The 25,719-nt window shown below is 44.9% G+C and overlaps 2 protein-coding genes across 5 annotated transcripts in view; one reads left to right on the plus strand and one right to left on the minus strand.

Annotated features, from left to right (window-relative positions):
• Nucleotides 1–24,704, minus strand: part of LOC112555795 (uncharacterized protein C11orf70-like) — a 27,489-nt gene extending 2,785 nt beyond the window's left edge. The window contains 7 exon segments of the mRNA XM_025224312.1: nt 20,478–20,544; nt 21,027–21,199; nt 21,771–21,854; nt 21,856–21,941; nt 22,975–23,047; nt 24,185–24,266; nt 24,589–24,704. Of these exon segments, the coding sequence (XP_025080097.1) occupies nt 20,478–20,544; nt 21,027–21,199; nt 21,771–21,854; nt 21,856–21,941; nt 22,975–23,047; nt 24,185–24,266; nt 24,589–24,686 (663 nt within the window). The 5' untranslated portion in view covers nt 24,687–24,704.
• Nucleotides 2,047–18,832, plus strand: LOC112555798. Of its 4 annotated transcripts, none has more exons than XM_025224316.1 (2): nt 2,047–2,388; nt 12,899–18,832. In XM_025224316.1, the coding sequence occupies exon 2, from the start codon at nt 12,957–12,959 to the stop codon at nt 13,686–13,688; it is 732 nt and encodes a 243-aa protein (XP_025080101.1). In that variant the 5' UTR covers nt 2,047–2,388; nt 12,899–12,956; the 3' UTR covers nt 13,689–18,832. The 4 variants fall into 4 exon arrangements, with proteins under 4 accessions (XP_025080101.1, XP_025080100.1, XP_025080103.1 ...); XM_025224315.1 differs by lacking the exon at nt 2,047–2,388 and adding an exon at nt 6,377–6,909; XM_025224318.1 differs by lacking the exon at nt 2,047–2,388 and adding an exon at nt 9,886–10,691.
• Nucleotides 24,705–25,719: the final 1,015 nt, after the last annotated feature.

Here is a 25,719-nt window from a genome sequence, read left to right on the forward strand (position 1 = left end):
TCACGCAGCTTCTTGGGATTACCCCAGTCTATAGGGCTAGCCTTCAAAAAGCCAGTCCAGGAATCAATTTACAGGTGATTTTTCTCTTCCCTACCTTTTCTACTGCGTTCTCTCTCTCTCTCGCCCTTCCCAACCACTTCCCTGCTTCTGTCCTTCGCCTGGTGGCACTGGAAGACAAACTCGTGAGAGGATGCTGGCAGTCCTTTGTTGAACATCCATACACTCGCGCAGCTTGATGTAAAAGCCAGACTTCCGTCCTTAAAACAGTTCACTAGGGACAACACGGGGTGTGGCTTCAGTACAGGTGATGCGTTAAAGACCTACCCGACTGGTGACACATAAAAAGCTCAAAAGATTCATGTCATTAATGCCTCAAACAGGAAATCGCGAAGATAGATACGAATCTGGAGAAATTAAAACAAATGAAGATCATCTGATGAACCCGATGTATTGCTACCTCAGGGCGCGCGGGAGCGAGATTTTGCAAGACTTGCTGACTACAGGTGCAAATCGCCAAATTCGGAATAATTTAGATAATAAATAAACCGATATGTTTACACAATATATCTATATTATCTTTACCTGCCAGAATCTGTTTACCAATCGGGATCAGAACCAGACTATAGAATAACAAGGATAAAAAGTAATACTCCTAAGAAAAAAAAAACCCACAACTATTAAACTTGAAAGTCATTTTCTAGCGATTAACGACTCAGGCCAACAGATATTTCGTATCTTTCGGTCCATTTGAGAACATTTCATATACAGAGCACCTTCATGGTCTTTTAAAATGTCTCACAATAGACACACACACAAAAAATCCAAAACCCATTTTTAAAATCCCACCGAAAAGAAAAAGGCATGTAAATGCCATGGGGTGAGGGGAGAAAAAAAAGGAAAAAATAATGACAGATGGAGACAGGAGTGATAGAAAAGGCCAGATCGAGCAGTATTTTTGTTTCAATATTATGAATGTTCGCTGATAAAAAAAAGTTCGCTGTATGCTTTCTTGAAAAAAAAAAAAAAAACCCGCAGTAGGTACGAAATCGATTCACTTCATCTGTATTTGTGCTCCGAAGAAAATTGGTAACAGACAACGATGTCCGATAGGAATACAGCAAGTACAGCAAGCCAGAGAGTCGAGAAAGGTTGAAAAAAGGGGGCAACCGAGACACGGCATGACAGTAGGGGGAGGCGTCACATGAAAAAAGAACAGCATGCCCAAGACGAGATCTGAACGCACGGTCCCCGATCTTCACTTTATCATTTAATGGCTCCGCTAACGGAGAGTCCGGGAAAAAGAGCAAATAAAAGGGAGAGGTAGAAAAAGATATAGTTGTGACGCCTACATGCATGGTACACATCATCAAATCGTTGAACATGATGCCAGGCTGAGGTTTCCCGACTACAGTGTTTTCCTCTAAAGGCCAGCGTGCCCGAGCATACTAGAGCATACTAGAGCATACTAGAGCATACTAGACCCCCAGACCCCAGTTCCCGCGGAAGGACAGCTGCTGGAGGTCGCAGAGGTCACTCGATCCGCCACGTCATCAAACGACGAAAGGCTCTGCAACGGAGTGTAGCTGGGCTGTTCAACAGTTTTCTTCTGACCGTGCTCATATCCTCCTTCCGTCTTGAGTGTGCAGGCGCAGTGACAGCACCGACAGCAACTGAAGTCCATCCATCTTTTGTACGATTCACCCACTTCATTCACATAATAATAATAAATGCCCATGTTTTGCATTATGTGACGGCTCAAAGCGCATGTTAACCAGACGTACCTTAAAAATTTTAATCACTACCTGTCACACACGAACTGAAGTACACCTGTATATCAATCGCGTCTTCATGAATGGACGCCACCGTCAGTGTGGGAGACTACGAACAGATGCCAGCAGATCGAAGAGGGTTACTCTGACCTCCTCAGCTACAGACTGGCATCTTACACCCGACACACACACCACACCCGACCTCACGAGCATTCAGTCAGTAAGCATTGCACTTAACTCGCCGCTTGTTTACCGCCCAGGAAAACACAATCCAGGACACATCCCCTGCTATCCCCCGCCGCACTACCATCACGACCATGCGACGACTCCGGTGGGAAAGCCTAGTCTGGCACGTGCTGACCAGACAAGAGTTTGTATACCAGGGAGAGAGAGAGAAGAACGCTAATCGATACACTGGCCTCCGTGCCATTCTTGCCATCAAGTGTGTCGCGCAGCGCGTGCGCCCACGTGGCGGCTACACTCACAACCACTCACACTCAGCCAGCAGGCCCACAGGTCTTTCTCTCGTGTCTGTGTGTCAGATGTTTGTCTTGGCCGCTACAGTCGCTACTGCCGCCAGTTGCAGACATCCAGGCTTCCTTTCTGTCCTTCACACGAGGTAGGAAATATCTTTCTTCTCTCCCTGACCGCAAGTTGTGTGTGTGAGAGAGAGTGTTGGAGGGCCACGTTGGTTTTGTTTTTTTCCCCCCAAGATAATACTGTTTGTTTATTTTAAACATACTAAAAGTTTACAGTGTTTGGTCACAATAGAGTTTGTAAAAAAAGGGAAGAAGGGTGGGGTCAGGGGACGATGACCAGAGATGCTAAAAAAGGCAATCTGTGGCCGTGACTCACAGGGTCAAGTGGAGTAACTCCTGACCTGAGTAGGAGTTACCGTTCGTAAGATGGTCATGGCGATGTGTGGAGGACCACAGGCAGGGACAAGATCACAGTAGCCCTGACTCTGAACATGTAAATAATCCAGTTGTGAACAACAGGAGAGATCAAACTGTTGAGACGAAACGTCTCTCCTGCACGCAACAAGGCATCACTCGCTATTTTTAACTCCTCAGGATGCAGGTGTTGCTATGGCTCTCGCAACACGCAACATCATCCACACACTGGACCCAGGCGATGATCTGACCCTGTGGAGTTAGCAGGAAGTCATCAAAGGTCTCACGACGATTATAGTGGCCCAGTCCACGTGTGTATCTCTCCCTCTCCTCTTCCCGGGATGTCAATATTTGTTTTAAGCGACTGTTGGTAGGCGAGTCGTCCTTGCACTCACAATCGACTCGCCCCATCGACCCCAGCTTGTCATGGTGCTGGGCACGTTCACGCTAAAATATGTACCTGTACTTTTAGTGTGTTTGTTCGCTTAGAACAGGTTCAAATCCATCACAGCCTCAGCTGTACTGACAGGTCTTTTCACACTGTCGCTGTAGAGGTCCCTATTGAACACCAGGGGATCTGGGAACAAGGCCAGGTTCTGACACATTACAGATGGTAAACAATAGTTTATATTGCTTTATGCATAGAAAGAAAAACCAACAGCATCATGCGACAAAATCCGATGACGTTCACCAGTCAAAACAAACCAATCAGGACTGGAAATATCCCTTGAGTACTGCTAGCCTTAATTATTTTATTTATTTACACAAACAATTAATTCACATGTACGCAATGGATACTGAGTATCTCGCAGAAAGTTTAATCAAGGTGATAAATGCGCTGAATGTAGTGACCAGATCATTGATGTTTTCTACAGTGCCGATCGAATTAAGTCTATTTTTATTTTTTTGTGAGGGATGGGTACGGGGAGGGGTGGGAGTACAGCATTCTGTTGTCTGAGACGCATCGTTTAATTTCAGGTCCCATGTCCTTCCATCATCAGTAATCAGCTAGTACTCGTTCTGTGCCTTTCTAATTACACAATTTCGTGAGCTTCCGTGACAGCTCTTTAATTAAATCATTTAAATGTGAAATAACAACACACTTCTTTGAGCATTACTCCTAACAGTCGACACAGTACGAGTCAATCTTCAACCCCCTCCTTTCCTTCTTCTATTAGCTACTTCCTTTCCCTACTCGTCTTCCTCTGCAGAATTACAAACCCTCAATGTTGTTATCTGAATCTATTTTGCGTTTGATATATTTGTCTTTTATTAGTCATCAGTACTGTTTTATGCTGTCCATGTCTAGTTCTTGTGTCGACTGTTAGGAGTAATGCTCCTTACGAGCGTATGTACTACACAAATCACTCGTTTATTATGAGGATTATTAGTAGCAGTGGTAGTAGTAGTTTGTATGCTGATGGTCACACAGGTATTGCTGGGCGACATAATAATGATATTGTAATGTTTAGTTGCTGTTTTATCGTCAGATGATACAATATAAATGTTATTTCGAAAGGTAATGCAGTTTTATTTTAAAATATCGCAAGAATTTCTGAACGTTTCAAGTGGTTCACGCAACCACGAGATCCCAACATCGCAGAAGATTTACCCATGAATCATTTGGCTGTCAGACCCTAGGCTAGCGGACTGCCCTCATACAGCCAGCATCATCTTGCTGCCTCGTCGTCTGTGTCAGGGCACGCGCCAGTGACACATGCATTCCCGCCTCCCTCTCGTCATCTCGCCAGTTCCACTCCACGCGGTCAAGGACGTCGCCGCACGCCACGTGCAGCATGCGCGCACCCTCTGACCCCTAGACCAGACATTGGTGACCTCAGCCTCAGCCCTCGGTTCAAACACGAAAAACTCAGGTAGAGACGTCAACCGGTGAACTTTGTGATGTGGGCGGTGATGACGCGTTTGGCGAGTTGTGACGTCAGGCTGCCACGCCGTCTCTAAGGGCAACTAACTCTCTGATCTCCCGGCAATCCTCCGCCACCCACTCACTGAATCATTTCTATTGTTACCCCATTACACAAGGTTTCAAATTGTCACACTAAATTTCTAAACTTAGGAAAGGGTTTTTATTTTTGAAAAGATGTGAGCGGTCAACAGAACAAGTCAACAACAGCATCTACCTAACACCCCAAGTTCATCCGTCCACAAGAGCCAGGGGATTATCCGTCCTTAGCGACAGCTGGGATGATGGCGGTCTCAGGTCTGGACTGGAGGTCTGATGCTACCTCCAAACTTGCCTAGACTATGTAGAGGGTAACAGCTTATTCTACCCGCCTAACCACTTGCTTCCTATTCTCTCCCTCACTCAGCATCGTCTGACAAGTCCGCTACTTGTAGAGTAGTATGGTAGTCCACTATTAGTAGAGTAGCATCTACATGGTAGCATCTACATGGTAGTCGCTGTAGGCGGGAGTGAGCTCTGTGTGTGTGAGGGGGTGAGGAAGGGAGTAGAGGTGGGTGGAGGAGGAGAGACACGTCTATTCCTGGTGTTGCCATTGTTGCGGTGCTACGTCACCAGGAATTGCCGTGAGAACTGGCTCAAGATAGCAGGTAACCCCCGCCTCTCCTCCTACGGCGGCCTGAAATGAAGAGCAGGAATCGACACAGAAACCTGACACCGGCGCGCGGCGTGGTCAGTTACTAGGCAACGACGATGCCGCGGTTGATTAAGGGCCGTTATGACGTCATAGCTAAACCAGTGACTACAACTCTTCTCGCCCCTCCCCCAGCTGGTTAGCGTGCTGGTCGGTAAGACTCCCCCCGTCCATCGAACACCTGTTCAGTAGAAATGGGGCAGGGAGGGAGAGGGTTGGACTCTTGTCTGTTGGGTTGTAAGTATCGGTGGACGACTGTAGGTCAGCGTGTTGTACTGACGGTGGATGATGCTGTACTGACGGTGGATGATGCTGTACTGACGGTGGATGATGTTGTACTGACAGTACACACGATGCTGTACTGGCGATGTACTTCACCTGTCGGTCCAAATATCGAGACTGGACACGGAGCAGCAGACTGATACCACAACTACACACGGACACGCTCTGACCACGTGACGTAGTGACACGCTTGAAGCGATCCTACAACAAACGCCGATGGCTATTTTTAGCCCACAACAGTCAAACCTGTCGTTGTGACGTCAACCGTGCCCTTCTGTTCGTGAAACCGTTAATTAGACCCGCAGCCTATTCACCTGCGCCACCCAAAATGTGCCATACTGTCAAATAAAGTACAGAGATGCATGTTTGTATTATAAAGATCACTCAGGCAGTGTATAGATATTCTGCAACTTGCGCGGCGAAATTCCTGCCTTGGCCCGAGTGTAATTTCCATGATAATTACTGTGTTTTCCATCCCGTGCCCACACACACACACGTGCGTGCATTGAAGCTAGCAGATACTAATCGTTCAGCCTTTTTGTCTTCCTGCATTTTCCATGGACTCAGATCCCCCATTCCTCTCTCTCTCTCACCCATGGACTGTTCCCTCGCTCCCCCAGTCTTGCTAATTCAACATGAGAGTATAACAACATGTGACTGGTGACAAAGATCTACGATGCACTACAGACAATGGTTCAAATCTGCTTTTTGTTATCTGTTCCTCCGCAATCGATGGCCCGTGCTCCTCGGCTGAACAGGTTTAAGAGCAGACATCTAGAGCAGGTCGTCCCCAGGGAGTCAAGCAAGGAGGCATTGGAGATGAGCATCATTAAGCAGCTCTGTGATTCCACACACGCACAAAGCCATCTCGCTGCGCAGTTTGTAAACCTTCATAAGTCTCATGAACCACTTAATGACAAAAGATTAGGTTGTTAGGGAACTCCTCCGAACGACGAACATGGTGACGGAAACGGGGAAGGGGAGAAGGATTCGCTTATCACGCGAGGTATCCGTTCATACCCACCACCACCACCACCACCACCACCACCACCACCCCTACGGGCAGATAATCAGCAGTAATCCACCTGTACCCGGCCTCCACTGGCGATTAATCCAAGAACGCACGACGGCGATGTTGCGTCCAACTGCGCAGGAGATTGCGCACCGCCCGCGCTGAGAAGAACGTCAGAAAGTTCAGGAGTCAGCACGCGACAGGTCGTGCAACAGCCAGCGATCGTAGTACCTGTAGTGTGCAGGGCCTCTTTGTGTACGGAGACACTCTTCTGTGTGGTAGGATGTGTACATTCGTCTCAGACCTTCCTTAGTGAGACATGAGGACAGTTCTGTCAGGTGAGAGTTTTGCATTCTCTCGAGACTTGTTAGCGAGCGGAGTTCTACCGAGTAAGATGTTTACATTTTATTGACATTGCTTTTCTTTTTATTTGTTAAGTTCTAGTTTATCTCTTCCCCCACTCTCAATGCACCAATCTATTTTTTTTTTCTTTTCTGGCAAGAAACCCTCCTCCCCCCCACGCTCACTGACCACCATCATTAGAAGCTATTCTCCGAGACCTCTTGCCCCGATAAACCGCGCGTGCCCCCAGACCCGAACACGCACGTAGAACACATGGTGAAACCTCTCCTCATAAACAAACAAACCTGCAGTCGGTGATGATCACACCGATAGAGATGTATCACATTTCAGGTGCACCATGTTGAGAATATCTGATGCGTAGATACAACTGGTGCTCTCTTACTATTAGTGATATTGTGACGAGAGTAGATCAGATATACTTACCATTAAATCGATTTTATATCTCACTTAATGCAGTAGCATTTTTTCGCAATTAATTATTATTATTATTTTTTTTTTTACCCTGAACGAAGCTTTTTCCCGAGAAGGCAGTAAGACAGAGCTCCGGGAGCGAGACTTGGTGCACTGTGGTTATCTATTCTTGGCGACTCGTGGCAAAGAAAATAAACCAGTCGCAACGACAGCTGGCCATTAGGGAGCTGTCCAGGAAATCACTTCACTTAAAAATTGTCTTCGAGGATTAAAAAAAAAATATTCCACCAGGACTCCAAAATTTCTAAGAAACTGAATATTTTGACTATAGACGTTTATGCCTCGTGCTCCATTACTAGTGCGGTAAGGATGCCACAGTTCTGTACATAATTGTCACGGACCGTCCGCAGACACGCGCATTCTTTCCACAAACCAAAATATCCTGATCGCTTGAGGGTGGGCGTACCTTCTTAGAGGCACAAATAATTATTCAAATCAAATACAAAGTCAAATGAAACAAAGGCAAAATCCACACTCATAGATTCACTCCTTCATTCGCCACACAAGATGTATTACCAATATGTTATCATTCATCCCACATAATATTAAAGGTAACAATAAAATCGACTCTCCTAAATTATTGTCACTGATGAAGAACCCAATGTTCGCTCCCGATGAAACATCAACCTCTTATTTTAAAGTCTTTGAGACCTTCCCAAGTCCTCTATTCCAATTAATCCCACTGATCTTCTTTCCACGAAGTCTATTTATGATTGAAAATAAATGGTTTTTTCACAGTACCCACAGTTTATAAGCAGACGTCTCGATCTTGCGCATGCGGCCGCCTCCTAGATGTTTGGCCGCGATGATGTTAGATTCGCTGAAGGCCGGGAGGAAACCTTTCCTCCACCGGCGCTTACTCTCAGGCTGTGAAGAGCTGCCCCTTCCAGGCGACAGATGGAAGTCGGTGCCTCAGTCTTGCACCAAAGTTTTCTGTTCTTTTCTCGCTGATACCAGTGTTTAGTTTCTTGACCCCGCCAAGAAACTGGGATGCCCAAGCCACAGAGCTCCCCCACGGTGCGAACACGGACTACAGTGACTCACGACCTGTGAAGTACATCCACCTGTAGTTTACCCACGGTATTACTTCCCGTAATACTTTTTCCGCTGTCGCAGCAGTTGCGAGAAAGTCCCGAGAAAAATCCACCAGCTCCAACTTTTGTTTCGCCGTCTGCTCTCTGCTTTCCGTTATTTTCTCTAACGTTATTTTACTCAATCTTTTACGTCACCTTATTTTGACGTCCCAGTTTGCGTCATTTGCTCAAGGGCAAACAACTTCCAGCCCACTACGCTAAATCAGATCTACCACGGTTGTCGATCTTCCCTCCTAACCCCCTTTACTAAATACTTATCCGTTACAATAATGTACAATGTAGGACTGGATGTACATTGTAGTACTGGATGTACAATGTAGGGCTGGATGTACAATGTAGGATTGGATGTACAATGTAGGACTGGATGTACAATGTAGGACTGGATGTACATTGTAGTACTGGATGTACAATGTAAGACTGGATGTACAATGTAGGATTGGATGTACAATGTAGGATTGGATGTACAATGTAGGACTGGATGTACAATGTAAGACTGGATGTACAATGTAGGACTGGATGTACAATGTAAGACTGGATGTACAATGTAAGACCGGATGTGCCCAGCATTCCATGTTTGGACTGACGCATAGCTCAACAACGGAACAAAATATTTTGTTTTCTCTTCAGTCTTGTTCCTTGAATAGCTGTAGGTCACATGCATTAATTCTAAAATTTAAACCTCGAGCATAAATGGGTTAATTAATCAACCGGCCGCAAAATGCAGACAAAGAAAGATTTGTGAATAAAAATGCAAGTTGAGAGAAAGTCACAGTCACTGTAAGATGAGAAACAGCCACAGTTACTGTAAACAAGGAGGCAGTTGGAGAGACAGAGCTTTTGTGATTAAAACAAGGTCGTAGCTGCTGCTAATAAAACAAGAGGTAGAGGCAGAGAGGACACAGCTAGAGATTCACTCATACAGACCCTGAAGCAAGCTCGCTCTCTCACTCATTCACTAGTATGCAGTCACTCGCGCACGCACACACACACACACGGTGAGGCTGACGTGGACAAGTCGATCGATCGTGCAGGCTATCTCTACACGCACGTGCAAGCCGCCATCTTTGCCCAGCAATAATCTCCCCAACAGACCCCCCCGCACGCTCCCTCCTCCCTGCCACTACCCACACACTCCCCCAAGTCGTAGCGTGGCATGAATGAAAGGATCAATACGAAAGCCGCCGAAGTTTAGGGTCACGTGACCTTCCGTCCTCATTCTCTGTCTCTCTGCTGGAGAACGGCATGGTCCACACTGGCCTACCTTGATCCACACTGGTCTACCTTGATCCACTCTGATCTACCTCGGTCCACACTGGTCTACTATGGTCAACATTTGTCTACCTTCATTCACTCTGGTCTACCTTCAGTTTCTGACCACCTGCCAACATTCTCACCAACTGTTAGCGCGGTTTGTTGGGCTGTTTGATCAGAACTAGAAATTAAAGACATTAAAAATTTATTTTCAATTAGCGTTTACCAACAGTGCACAGCTCAACACGCTTCACGTGACTCCCAGCAATCAGAGTGACTTGACATTTTAAAATGCAGGTAGAAAATGTTTAAGTTCAAATCCTGTGAGAGTTAAATAACGCCAGCAAGGCGTGGCTGGATTGCTTTTCACAACTACTCGAAACCCACTTGTCGCTGACTTCAAAACGAGGTAAAGGCCATCCTGGGGCAGGACAGGTAAACTTTTCTTTGTGCACGTGGACAGCAAACTCACATGTGGGTAAACAGGCGAACACGCGAACCAGAGATAAGGAACGGGAGGGAGTGGGGAGTGGTAGAGAAAGGAGGGATGCTAGTGACAGCCTGTCCTCCCCATCGGGACAGGTGTAAGCCTCAGGTATTGTAAGTGGGTCACGAAGTCGTCAGCGCCATCTTGGTAGTCCAGCTCTTTCCTAAACATTGGACAAACTGGTTTGCAGCCCCTCAGGTCGGTCTCGCGACAGCTGGTCGGTCGTCAGTTGGAGGTATCCCTACTCCTTCCTCCTAAGCCAAGGTTAGGTACAGAAGCTAAGTACACCTGTACAGACCGCTGCCCCTGTCGTCTGTACAACAACATGGCCACGTCGCGAAACAAGGAAGGGGGAGACTAGTGTTCGAGCACAGCCGTTGTCCCCCTAGACCACGTGGAGGAACAAGGAAGGTGCTGTTGATACAAACAGTTGACAGGGCGAGGTGAGGAAGCTGTAAGTCCAAAGAACACTTTCTCGCACTCAATCACAAGGCGACAAGTCAGCAACAAATCACTGAGTACAAACATTTTTTCCATTTTTTCCGAAGGGCGTGGGCGTTAACGCCGACCTGAGTTGAGATCAATGCAGTAACTTTCAGTATCAATGTTTATAGTTACAAACCTGCCACCTGACGCGCAGGAAACTACAGGTAAGGTGGGAGAGGAAACCTGATACAATGTCTTTTTTAAAAAAATATATATCATGCATGACAAGGCAAATAGCCACGGGAGTGTAACCATGAGTGAGCATTCTGCCACGTACACATTCTAACGAAGGAGTCCAGCATGGAGTACGGAATGGTTGCATGTACAGACCTGGAATGGTAGCACTACAGCTGACAATGGAATGGTTACAGATACATGGTAGGTAACACAACATGTAACACGTGCAGACATGGATGTGTCACATTACACCTGACAACAAAACAGTTATACACAGGTAAGACCACAAGACTTTCAATATTACCGAGACAGCAGTTGACACTGGAGGTTTGGGGTACTTCCTAGTCTGTCTGCAATGTTCCCCTGATATACGTCTGAGTGAAAAGAAAGGCGAGTAGAGTTGGTGACACGGAAACCCGGGAAGGTATAAACAACAGTCTGCGCATTATCATTTGACACTCACAACAGCAAGGATGCAGTGAGCTTCACACTCTGGGCTGAGGTGTGAGAGGGTCTTAACGCCTTGAAAACCGTCTTTAGGGCCGCCTGCTCTCTGACATTTAGAGCCTGGAAATGGATACGTCTGCATCACACCCCGGTGTACACATTTTGCGAAGAGAAAGTTTATTACAAAACTTGCAGATCTCTCCATATTACAGAGAGAGTGAGAGAGAAAGGGAAAAAAAGAGAAAGTCTGTTCCTTCACAAAGATTTCTCTCGCTGAACTCGATGCATGTTTATGCATTGGAAGCCTAGCCTTGCTTACCTGACCATCTAACAAACACACCTTGCGTGTTTACGGTGGAGTGTTACACGAGACATCTGGATAACTCTCTCCAACCCACATCAACCTGTCAGTGTTAAGACTAAGAGCACAAACACAACAGAGCTTGCTTGATGTTTGGTTCAAAAGGAAAAAATGTTTCTATCAGTGGGCGCAGAAACGTCTTCAACCACTCGGATCAGAGATAACATTCTCACAACGCAGAAACAAAATATTTTGTTTACTAATGGTCGTTGAGGCAGGCTGCAGCGATATTTGAAAGGTAACAACGGCGGTTGTGGTCGCTGCAAGCCAGGCTCTACAGCTGGCTGCGAACTACATTAACTCGCGGACTATCTCGCCTCTCTGCACACGACACTCATTTCCGGTCCTGCTGGGCGGCGCCATGTTGCTACGACCCCCGAAACTAATTATGTCAGTAATTAACACTGGGTGTGGATCGTCTCATATGATCTCAGCGCCGCATGGGTGGCCACCGGAAGACGTCTCCACCGTCGGTGGCCTTCATTAATGTTGCACACCCCCACAACCCCTGTCCCCACTCCCTCGGATGATGAACTCGAAAGTTAATCGAACAACAAGAAACTCCAGGTGGCTGTCCCAGCAAGCTGTCGTTGGCGTCGGGGTTGTCGTGCAAGGTGCCTGATGGTGTCTTGTAAACAGGTTCACAGATGTTCGATGTTGGGTCTGTTTTCTTCCCTCTCTTTTTCGTCATCGTCTTTGCCAATAAAGAAGATTCAGGGGTGGTACTACCCGTGTATCATCCTTTGTCAAACGATCGCGAAATGCGGGGATGCAGACTCACGATCGGTGTGGCGAGGATAATACAGAAGGGGAGAAGGGAATCACTAAAGATGGAGGCTTTCCACACAAAGCTTTGTGGTATTAGGACACCTGTGTGTGGGATCAGTCAACAAAAGGTGTGAGGCAGGGGATCATTTCGTGCAGCGGAAACCGCAGAAAACATTTAATGAAAACCATTTGCATATGAAAAGCTCAAGCAGGTGACACATCATGCAAACGCTTTTCCTTGCTTTACGCAGTGTAGACAGCGGGTAACAGGTGTCACCTCTAGTCAGCCGAAGCTTCATAGGCAGAGTGGAGGTCACAGGTCACAGGTTCTTTGGGGTGAATACGCCACGTTCTGGTGTTCTGGGCCTCCGACATACTACGGACGACATTAACTGTGCCTTGCTTTTCTTTTGTTTCCACAGACTCCTGTCGCTGATGATCCGCTGAGCCACAAGGAAACATCCTCCCCTCCTCCCAACCATGGGCCACAGGCAGTACTACTACTGCCGGCGCCGAGCCCACAACGGTTTCAGCTTCCACGACCACGATGACGGCGAAGGCGACGGCGCATCAGGCAAGTCGCTGAAGTACCTCACACGTCTCCTTTTCATCGCCATCCTCCTCTCCTGCCTTGTCATCATCATCACCAGCGTGCTGACGCTCGTCAACTGCCGTCAGGCCTCGCGGGCCATCGAGGGCCTCATCGACTCCAGCGACGGCCACTGCACCAGCCTGGGGCTGCCGGCCTACTTCGCCTGCGTCCTGCTTCTCTTCTCCGTCTTCGGCTTTGGCTGCCTGGGCCGGCGGGTGACGGGCATCGTGCTGGTGCTGGTCAGCCTGGCCGAGATGGCGCTGGCCGTCGTCATGACGCTGCGGGAGGACTGTCCGCTGCCCGACGCCGACGCCACGGCCGCGCGGCTGAACCTCACGCTGCAGCAGTGCGGCCTGCTGCTGCCCAGCCCCAACGGCAGCGTCACGCACGTCTTCAGCGAGGAGCACGTTCTGCTGCAGCAGCAGCTGTCGCACTCGCACGACACGCAGTGCCTGGAGATGGCATCAACTTCCACCGCCTCTGCGGCGTGCCTTCCCCATCCACCCCAACGCCTGTCGTCGTCAACAAGACCGTCATCCGGCACTGCGCCGGCGACATGGCGGACAAGCTCTACAGCCTCTGCACGCAGGACAGCGATGTGGTCGTGCCAATCTTGCTGACGGTGCCCATCTTCTACGTGGGCGTGGCGGTGGCACTCATCTACATCAAGCACGTGGACTCTTACCACCAGAGCCTCGGGGAGGCCAGAGCCATCACGGTCGGCACCAACACTGACGGAGGAGGCGGCGGCGGAGTCAACAGCAGCGGTGCAGCGTCGCCGTGTGTCGTCTGCAGCCGGAGCGTGTCGTCGTTGTGCATGGACAATCTGCTGTGTCTGGAGTGCGCCGTGCGGGGTCGACAGTGCACGTGCTGGAGGAAGAATAAGCCGACTCTGCCCTCCAGACTCTCCTTCCAGCTCAAGGACGTAGCAGGCGAGGACGAGGTGAGGAGAAGCATCCTGCGGACATCCTCCCATGGCCAGCAGGACGACCCCAACATCATCGAGGACTGTGTGTAAAACTAGTAGGAAGCCTCCAGCCTCACCGTGGACTGTTTAGGGTTAGAGCACAGGCCTGTCATCAGGCTAACATTTAATGAGCAGTTAGCTGATTGCTACGTTAGCCGTGCGCACACCTGACTGGCTTCACGAGTGTTTATTTAGACTCGTTCTCTGTCACTGCATCCACTGCCTTGTGACCTTATCGGGTTCATTCCATGGCTAAGAACTCAGAAGTGAGTTCAATATATATCAAAGCACAATTTTGTTTTAAAATCTGGTCTTGAAAACATTTTCCCATTCGCCTTCAGGTGCAACGTTCGCACAACAGACAAGCAGCAATGACTACATTACCTACGATGGAGGGCTGTTTTAAGTGACATCTTAACTGACATTTTAACTGACATCCAGCAATGGCTGGCGTCTTTGATGATCAGCTGCAGGTTATCTCCTTCACTGGTGTCCGTATTGTCTCGCGTGCTTCCCAGTTCATCCGCATGAAAAACGAGTTCATGCGTCGTCACTGCCAGAGAAGTTGTTCGCGCAGTGATAAGCTGACAGGATTGTTTGGCGCCAGTTTATTTGTTGTTTCGTCCACACTCTGTCTCGACTACATGCTGCTTTGTTTTCGTGTTCAGGTCTTGACGCCTACTCTTTCATTTGTTTACCTCTTGGCTATGCTCGCTGGCCATCAGCGACAAGGTTGGGACCACGGAGTTTTATATAACTGACAGAAGCAAGCCGCGGTGAGAAGGGACCTTACTCCCTGGTTGCCGCACGTGACGACAGTCTCCACTTGAACCATAAAAGCGGTTATTTGTATCAAGGACGTTCAGCCGAACACCTTTGATGGAATGACTGAGTAGTGAAGACAGCAGGTGCACACCCCACGCCCTTCACACCTTTCTCAAGGCAGCAATGGCCCTGACGACACGTGTGACTGTTCTTCCATTACAATTTCCGCCAGGTATTATGTTAACCTTTATCCCCTCTCACACACAATGTCAAGAAAACCCTTGTCAAAGGATCTGCTGTGAGAGGTGAGATACGGGATTCACTTCCTTTCACCCCGTAGCTGAACGACAGTTGATATGACTGGATCATTGTATCACTAGAATTATTGCAGATCATTACTCTCGTTGTCACACCTGACTGCACACGACCCTCTTAACGGCCAGCCCGAGTCGAACATAAAACTAAGCTCAAAACTGCCGGCAGCTTAGCCAAACATAAATCTGCCTTTCATGTCTTACAAACCTGCTTGGGGAATATTTTTATTTAACAAAAGCACTTGGCCTGGCGAGAAGCTAAACGATCATGCCATCTTCCTGCGTGCAAGTGCTCCATGACTGTCCTCAGGTTATTGGCACCACCTCACCCCACGCGACCCGTCGAACTAGTCTCGTGCTAAGCGTGACAGTAGTTCATCCCGTCCTCAGCTCCCACCCTTCACCGCAATGCTCCGAGTCTTCACTCCATTGACTCCGACCTTTCCTCCCAGGTCAAACTTCAAGGCTAAAATAAGCTGCTGCCTCTGACGTCACTTATTGTTTTCCCCGCCCCCTTGAGTGAACGATCTGGAGAATGACGTCAGGTAATGTTGCATAGATCTGACGTCAAAGCTTGTGCGTCCCGCCCCCTTTGTGTGAATGATCCGGGTACTGACGTCAGCTGATGTTGCATAGATCTGACGTCACAGCTTGTGCGTCCCGCCCCCTTTGTGTGAATGATCCGGGTACTGACGTCAGCTGATGTTGCATAGATCTGACGTCACAGCTTGTGCGCCCCCCCCCCCACCTTTGTGTGAATGATCCGGAGATTGACGTCAGCTAATATTGCGCTACTCTGACGTCACAGCTTGTGCGCCCCCCCCCCACCTTTGTGTGAATGATCCGGAGATTGACGTCAGCTAATATTGCGCTACTCTGACGTCACAGCTTGTGTGCCCCATAAAAACACTGGATAGCAATGGAATTGTTTGGCTAGACGAGCGAGAGGATGGTGATACAGCGAGTAACAGGGGAAAGCGTGGGTCGCACAATTAGTAGCGAGGTCACGTGGGCACGAACTCCGAGGCAACCGACGAAAACCGAGACCAACTTTTCGCGGAAAAATTCGACGAAAACCGAGGTTTCACTGCATCTGTATCTTCAAAAGATTCAGAATATGCTGCTCGTCTTATCTGCCGATCATCTAGATGGGAATATCTATCACCCACCATTTGCTGTCTTCACTGACTGTCAATCTCTGACCGTTTAACCTACCAACTCTCCACCGACATTCCGCTGTGTCTGGGATCGGTCCTCCCTACCACTCCAAAGTCCCCCCACCCCAACTACACTCCCTAACGACTGGTCCGTTTTTCTGACACCTGACAGCAGGCTGCTTCTAGTCCCACTAAGACAAACAACGGAAGTACAGAAGTCTTTTCCCTGACAAGCCTCAGCAACGTGCAACAAATTACTCGTCCCTCGTCCTCACGCTGATTCCGTGACCATCTGTAAGTCCAACCTTAAGGTGTACTTTTTATAAAAAAAAATCGGTTACTTTATCCTCCCATGTTCTGACCTTGCGCTGGTGTAATGTGTCTGTATTTACTCAGTGGGTGTGTCTGTGGCATGAGTGGATGTTAGCGTGTAAGTATATTCAGAATTGATCTACTTGTAGGTTGTTTTTTTTTAAATTTCTGACGCGTTCTGAGTACATTACTTTGGAAAAGAGCTATATAAATTATTATTATTATTAAAGAGGCAAATTGCAAAGGGCTAATGAAGAATAACTGAGTGACGGGCGTTTAAGGTTACTACTACAGTCGTTTTCCATTTCAAGCGCGCTACGACTCATCTGACGAAGTTTATCGAATTCTTGCTGTAAATATAAACATCTTTTGTCAACGTCACTGTAAATATAAACATTTTTTGTCAGTGTCAATGGGTTTTTTAATATAAATTTTTTGCTTCAAGCAAACTCTGTATTAAAGCGAGACAAGACCTACCGGCTCACGGCTAAGAATAACACTAGACATGGGATTTTACTAAAGAAACTTTAAATGCAAATAAAAACTTTGCCAGACTAGGTAAAATCATCGTCCATATGAGTCCGCCATTATCAAGAGGGAGCTTTATATGTACACTAGACAGGAGAGGGTCAAACATTACGGCAGGTGATAACCGTTCCTCACATCACATGTAGGGTAGCCTGATGTCCGGGGTAGGTGGACACGGACACCCCAACGCACTTCTACTGAAGTAGAAGCGCAAACCTCGATTTGTGCCATCCATATGGTTTCAGATATGCTGAAGGCTAATTTTTAAGAGAAATCTGATCTACCACTCATCTACCATCTTTCAGTCTGTTCGCCTGTCTGCTTAACTGTCGCCACCACGTACACCCATATCCCAACTCCTGTTGCTGATTACATGTCCCTGCACAAAACATCTCCTCACCACTCCCGTGTAGACACAAGAGACCTGCTTCAGATGTTGACAGACTCTCTTGTCACAGCTGTGGAACTTCCAGACGAAACTGCTTTAAGCAGTCGATATGCCTTTTCCTCCCAACATTCCAACTGCGCATTTTCTGGCCTGTTAGTATGCAATTGTTTCTTTTCTTTTTTTGGAGCTTATGCCAGGCATCAATCCACAGTTACTTAACAGTTATTTGCACGTGACGTTTGCGTAATGAGCTTGGTCGAAAACTTCCTCCATGTGCTTTGTATAATGTTTCTAAGTATTAGGTACAGCTTGTTAGGCTTATAAACACTGCGTGTTATCGACGCCATCTTATGACTGTTGACTTCATTGATGATAAAAAAAAACCTCTTTCCGGTTTGACCAAAGTCGTTCCCTTTTGCTGCCTCCCTGGCTTTGTGCACCGTCTCAAATAAATCCCAGCTTTCTGTCTTATTTTTAAATGTCAGACCTTGGCCGATATTAATTCACTGCTTGATCCCGAGGTCAGTCTGGCACAGCGCTTGCCCATGAATGAAGTGGGGTGGATGAAGATGTGGCAGGGGGAGGGGAGGGGAGGGAACGGAAGCTTCGACCCATTGCAGGCAGCGCGACTTGCACGATTCCAGTCCAGTCTATTAATAGCTTGGCGACAAGCTTCCGCAATGCAAATGGCATCCTCAGTCTCTGCACGCAAGGGTCTTGGAAGGAAAAGCCTGAGCAGAAACCAGAACAGTAGCGAGGTTCTTCGACATCTGGTCAAGAGAACCTAGAGAGGTCTGCTAGGTTTTCTGCGAAGAATCCTTGGAAACATTGTCAACTGTATTCCGAAAATATTACTAAAAACAACCGTGAACTGTCTGATTATTTGTTAATTATTGACAAAAAATAAAAGACCCATGCCAGTTTTATTCCCATTGTAGACTTAATCTAGTCGCCATCATAGACCTAGCCATGCCGCTTGCTGACCCTCAGGACGTAGGCCTGCCGTAGTATAGACGTAGTCTGCCCTCGTCATAGACGTAGTTGACTTGATAGTTGACGTCTGTGCTGTCCCCCACCTACTGCAATCATTGATGTCCACTTCTCCGCCTCCTTGTTCTTCCATCTAACATTTTAACTTCACTCTTGTATTTTTACCAGGGACTTGACTTGCTACAGCTGTAACACAGCATCCACAAACTGCTTGCACGCCAGTGCACAATGGCGCCTTATATTTATGAAGCAGACTTGTTTGTTTTAAAACTTTGTCGTTTGAACTGCTTGTCTAAAACAAATTGTTGTGTCTTCTTTTTTGAAAATACATTTTGCTCTTCAACTGAAGTTTGATGTTTTTACTCAGCGTTTGGCGCTACTATGCATGCACATAAGAATCCACACGCGCACAAATAAGAAATTAAAGTGCATGCTTTCAGTGCACGCGCATGTTTCGAGATTATGCGAGGATGAACGAGATCGCGGGGAAGGGTGTGCTGGCAGAGAAAGAGTGAATTATAGTTACGATAGCATGTTGCTGTGTGCTTGCTATCAGGGCTCTAACACGCGTCCCAGACTTCTCGTGAATCTCTTCCAATGTGGTTTTTAAAAAAATCAATTATACTTCTTGTCCGCCATTGATCTGCACACACAGCTGTTCCACAAGCAGCCACTTATCTTTTACATTCTTTATCCCCATCTTACAGTATTACCTCCCATTCTCATCTCCTCACCCACCCAGACATAAACCTGCTTCCTCTATTTCTGTATGTGCACTAAAAGGATGAAGACACTACCAAAGTGCTGAGGCTGGAAAAGTGATATTTCTAGTTCTGCTCACGGCCGCACCAATCCGCAACAGCCCTTCATCCCAGCCCACTTCTCTCCCTTTATCCCCACAAATCATCCTTACAGCATCATCTTGTTAGGTTGCCTCCTCCGCGTCTCATGTATTTAATAGTCGTTGAACGCACTTCGGTGAGCAAACGCATTGAGGCTGATGCAGACATGCAAATATCGCTCTAAGTCTGTTCAGTGCACGAAGACAAATGCACAAAGGACCCTGCTTGACAAACATATCACACGCCCCAGCCCCCTGCTGTGGGAAGGAGTGTGTTAGGTCTTGAGAATAATGGGGAAAAAGGTTGGGAAGAAAGAGTTAAGATGAAGGAGAGAGAGAAAGTAAATGGGTGGGTAAGATGCAAAGTGTGTGCGTGTGAGGAGGGGGTATGAAGGAAGCAGGGCGACTTCTTCTGATGACAGATAATGAATGCAATTGCAAACCTTTTCTAGGAGATCGATGCTGTCCTTACATATTATCCACAGCAAAAAAACTTGCAAGCGTATTCTTCACTGTACACACACTATGCGACATGCCTCACTTAATGCTAATAAGCATACATGAAAGTGAGTGTGGGAGCATATATATATATGAATGGGCTTTGTTCATATATTTGAGCATGCGTGTGTGTGCATATATAGATGTGTGTGTGTGGGTGGGTGGGTGCTTGCATGCATATTTACGTGTGTGTGAGGGTATGCATGCATACTTATCTGCATGTGAGTGTGTGTAAATAAAATGATGTCATACATATATATCCATGTGTTTGTGTGCAGAAAAAGAAAGAGAACGATAAAGAAAGAGGGGTAGGGCATGTGAAAGTGCATAAATAATCATAATAAAAAATAACATAAATTCGTATAATGCTCTATCATGTCATGTGACATTAAAATAAGTGACAAGTAAATGCAGCTAGGGGAAACAACCACAGCATAAAACAGGAATTTGTGTTTAAACAGACATCTCAAGGGCCAAGAACTAAGTCAATAATGCTTAGCACTAATAGCATTGTTCTATTTTTCTTATTGTAATTATCAGAGTCACAACTCAGGGCAGAACTATACTTCATTGGAAATGTCCCATGGGATGGGAGAAATGACAACAAAGAGGAACAATGCAGTTCAGTAATTATGTGCTGTTTACTTACTGCAGCTGTAACTTTGAACACTGATGAGGTGATGAAGAGTTCTTTTGTTTCAGACTTTTTCTGAACACTGGAAAATATGCAACAGATAATTGTCAGAAAAAACAGAAGGACAAGAGAGGGAAATACATGAAAAATATTTCATATATTTCATAATAAATTAAGTCTTTAGATTGGGAGGTGGGGAAAAAACCTGCAGTCCTTTGCCTTCAGGGGTAACTTCTCAATATAAACATAGAAAGATATAACCAACCTTCCCCCACCAGAAAAAAGAACCCCAACATAACAAAATATTCCACCACAAAAGCCATGAAGGGATGGGCTTGGAATATGGGATCAAGCAAAGCTAAAAAGCAGTATTAAAAAGAAGAAAGACAAACATTAATACAACAGCAAGTTGGTGAGAGTACTAAAACAAACTGAACATTCTACTTTTATAAAAGGAATTTATGTTACGTCTGCATGCAAATAGGTCTTACTGCAAAAATAAAATAGGGGAAGCAATTCTTGAAAATCCGACATACTTTGCTGAGGATAACATTTTTAACTTACGTGATTAGATCCTTGTATAGCTGTTTGGTGAAATCAAGGTATGGGTCAACAGTGTCCTCATACTGGCACACCTGTCCTCCCAGGCAAATATGTTGGAACAGGTGAAAGAGGAACTCTTCACGATCCGTTTCATTAAAAACACAAAAACTGTCTGAGTCTTCATTTAGGAGCATCTGAAAAAAGTGCAAACAAGATGCATCCAACACTTACAAAATGGGAATGCTTCAAGCTATAGTTGAAAATAATAATTTCTTAAAAAACATTGGACAAAAGAACAGAGGTCATTCCAATTTAGTATCCACTATGATTTTGTTTAAGCGAATCTTTTTAAACAGATTCCCATAACATTCATTATGCATTTTCATACAAAAAAGCAGGAATTTTATCTCATGAGGCAAAAATCAAATAATATTTGTTGATTAAATATTCTATATTCTCAGGTATAAGTAGTGTACACAAAGTTCCAATGCTACACATGATAAAAAGCTGGCAATACAACAGTCAGTCTAAACTGCTGTTATAACACAAAAAATTATTTTAAAAAATCAGAATTTAAACACAACAGTTAAAATAGTCAGATAGTTCACGTTTTGTTAACACTAAACTATGAAAGAAACCATTTTCCTTTCATTGCAGAAATCAGTATAGCAACAATATAGCTTTTGAAAATATGCAGAGCAGATCTCAGATTACTTGATGTTTACCATAGCAAAATGTTGTCACTTATGTACAGCTAGAAATTACCTGTCGAAGTTCATCTGAAGCAACAAAATCTCCAAAAAACTCATCCAAGCATTTTTTGATGTGCCCTGACTGCCTCACAATCTGATCTCTCCTCATAAAGTTTGTCAAAGAATGCCATGGACATCACTGTGCAGGGAATCAGTGTCGCTGTCACTGTCTCTGCTTTCACACCTAAGGATGACATTTTTGAGTTTGAGGAGTGACAAAAAAAACACTCAAATAAATAACAAAGAGGGAAATTCCTAAATTTACAGTTAAGGACAAAATAAGATTCTGCTTCCAGCAAAGGCACTATGGAGAAGGCAATCCCTAGTGCTACTCATTATAATATTAATAATAGAATGTGCAAAGGCCATTTCCTCGTTTGGATCCAAACTCGGTGCACGGCACATGAAAGAGTACATACAAACAGTCAACCATATAAGAAGCATAAGTATCAGATTACACCATGACTGACTTGGGGAATAAGGTGTCAGTAGCTCAGACAGGTATAACAACAGCAAAGATCACAAACCAGCAATAAGGGAACTATCACCATTATCATCAGCTATGATTTTACTATCTGGAGTTATAATTTCCACCTGGTTATGAAATAAACTGATTAAGACAAGAATTAGAAATATTTGAAGTAGATGCAATGATTTAAAGTGCATCTGATGACACATAAGTTTATTTCTTGAACAACGAGCAAAATATGTGAGACACCTTCAGCCACTAATCACGTATGGTGGTTCATACAAGCATGTGCATCATAAACAATCATTTTTGTGAAAAACTGTGTAAGCAAAAAGCAATAAAATAAAAATGATCATTACATCTCTTCACACAAATGTTGATCGAAAAATTTTAGGCTTTTATTCAGACTCACATTTCTTTAAAAAACAACAACCCAGGAGTAACACAGGAGCACATCACACCTATTTCAACAGTTGTTCTTCATTCGTGTGAACTATGTTTATTCACATGGCATGACCATTAGAATCTATTGCATAGAAGACTACAAATTTCAGCAGTCATACCCTTTGCCCAAAAATATTTTTTGGAAATGCAGCTGGATATACCTAATACAAGGGATTAACCATTAAAAAGACTTATTAAGCGCATTCACAAACCACTGCAACAAGTCTTCATCATACACTTATTTAAAGGTATAACATTTTCCAAGAGTTAAAATTTATCACACACAAATATGAGTGACACTCACCAACTGGTGTCCATTTTCCAGATGAGGACAACATCTGAAGAGTTGAGACAACGTTTTCATCCCTGAAGAAATCCTACAAGTTACAAAAGCATTTCCAGACTAAGATAAGCATTTTCTCTCCCTTGATTGTCTGATTTATCCAAACATAAGCATCCAAACAGAAATGTAGTGACATTATGGCATTGTAACGATGAGAGAAAGTTTTTATGGTGAGCATTAATAGAGAAGCTGGATTTTGTGAAGTGGATTGTTCAGCTTCATGTTAATTGGTTATAGCTGGATTGGTTAAGGCAAACTTTTAAACAAAGCCACATTAAGGGATTAAAACTTGGTGATGAATAATTGAAAGCAGGCACAGTATTCAATAGGTAAAATTCATTTGGTCTAATATGTATATATACATGCATATCTATTATATATTTAATAGTAATCAAATGCTGACAAATCATAAATGAGGGTTAAGATAAAGTAACTTTGAGGAAGAAGAATCAGGCAAAGCAGTTGAATTAAACTGATTTGAATTAAAATTACTTTGAAATTATTTGGGGTTGGTTTTTTTTTTGGTTTTTTTGTTACATTGACTCTTTCCTTATATTTTCTTATAGGCTTGTTTTAAAATGAAGATCTCACCAGAATATTTTTCTATCCATCCTTGGCTTGGGATTTTGACTTAATAAATATTTAGTGCCGTCATTAAGTTAACATTAAGTTTCCATTCTGTACTTATTAGTAATAGTTAATATGACAAACAAATTGGCGCTTGTGTCTGACACTCATTTTATATACAGGTAGTCCTCGACTTCCCACGGGGATCCGTTCTCAACGCGGCGTCGTAAACCGAATTTCGACGTAAGTCGGATCCTACGTTCATACAGTACTGTACCATAATAACAGTACAGTACTGCAAACACTTAGCCAATCCAAACACCTATCCTAACACAGTACCCTACATAATTATCAATAAACATAAAAACAGTAAAATATTGTAGTACTGTACGTTTAATAATGAAATACTGTACTGTAAGTGCTGTAACAGTAATAAACAGTGTTAGGTTAGGCAGACGTTTGCAAAACAAGCCTGTCTCATCCACGTGGGAATGAGTGTCGTAACCACGAAACGACGTAACTCGAGACCGTCGTAACCCGAGGACTACCTGAATAATGAATTATCAATTGTTTTAGCAAAATTTGTTTAGTGGAATGCATTTACCAGAACAAACTGGTCCTTTTCATAGGCTTGAAACATCTGGTCAAAGCTATATGCTTGTGCAGTGATGCGTCCTTTCATGGACCTATTGCCAAGAGAATGTTTAGAGATGTAAAATTAAATCATCCTCAAGCACGCTAATATATAGTAATATCGGTAATTCTGTAACGTGTTCTTGTGAAATACTAAGTCTCTTTAAAACAAATTTAGCCAATATTCCACACAGTATGTTGGATCTTTAAATAAAACTGGTAACAGTAACAGCGTCGTATGTTGTGAAGATCGACAGAAATTTCTAGACTTTCAAGCCAACGTTAGAATGCGTCCATAGCAACTCTACTATTCATTTGTAATAGTTATTTAAAAATATTTGTGTTTTGCAGAAAAGTTAATAGCTATGAACAAACCATTTCATAAGGTAATCTTGGTTATCTTTGTTCGATAAAGAAGGGAATTCCTTTCCCTGCAGCAGATGAAAAACAAATTTCTTGGGATTGTCAGCCATTGCAGCTGTAAAGGGACGTCACTACCACATAAAGACAAAGTAACAAATCAGGGGTTGTCTTTCTTTTGCTGCTCTCGGGGCAGGGGATGGGCTTGGAGGCGACATCTGAATCTATGGCCTGTGATCTTTAGCCTGCCAATATTAAATCTGTTTAAAATATGTAAACGCAGATATTTCGAAATACTTAGCAGTGACATTGGTTCAGTGGCGCTAGACACTGCACTGCGCGTGGACAGGCGTGTGCACCAGTTCGTGACCCTAGCGAGGTCATTGAGTGCGAAACTGCACGACGAACGCCTAAACTATCTATCGCACTTTCTTGTCATTGCGTTTAATATCTGTACAGTACACACGTTTATGACACTGTCACAAGGCAGAGTATTACAGTACACATGGTTGGGAACAATTTTATTAGTTCTGTAAATAAAAAATTATTGAATCATTCGTTAAATAATCCAGCCATTTGGATACGCGTCTTGTTTCTATTCTTGGAGAAACTTCTTGTCTTTTTCTAATTAACGGAAAGAAAAACTACATCTTATGCTCCAGATGAAAAGAAGACCTCAGGAATCTAACAAAGAACCAGATAAACCTACTCAAAAGTCAATAAATTGCAGAGATTTCATTTAAGTTTCACCTGGACTGCGTCCTTCCCAGCCTGCAAGGGCTTTGGGCATTTGAGCTGCCCCGATAGGGAAGTGAGACTTTGGGATGGGAAGCGTGTAATTCGATCCTAAACTGACGTGTCCATCGCGCTTTTTTTCTTCAGCCGCGCTCGATTTGGTAGCCACGTGATCGTGTCGCATCCCTCCACCCGCTCTTTCCCTCCCCCCCCCCACTGTTTCCCCACGTGTACCTGCGACAAGGTACGGGGTTAATCAGAGGTCACATCGGCCGGTTCAGCTTTGACCGGCGCGCAGACATTTTGAACTGTACGTCCATCTTCAAGTGAAACACCGCCGATTTCTGAAGTAAGTCTTAATAAAGTTAAGTGAAAGATGCCATTAAAACAACTGTACTTTATAACAGTGGA

This window comes from Pomacea canaliculata, linkage group LG14 (assembly GCF_003073045.1).
Source record: "Pomacea canaliculata isolate SZHN2017 linkage group LG14, ASM307304v1, whole genome shotgun sequence".
Classification (NCBI taxonomy): domain Eukaryota; kingdom Metazoa; phylum Mollusca; class Gastropoda; order Architaenioglossa; family Ampullariidae; genus Pomacea; species Pomacea canaliculata.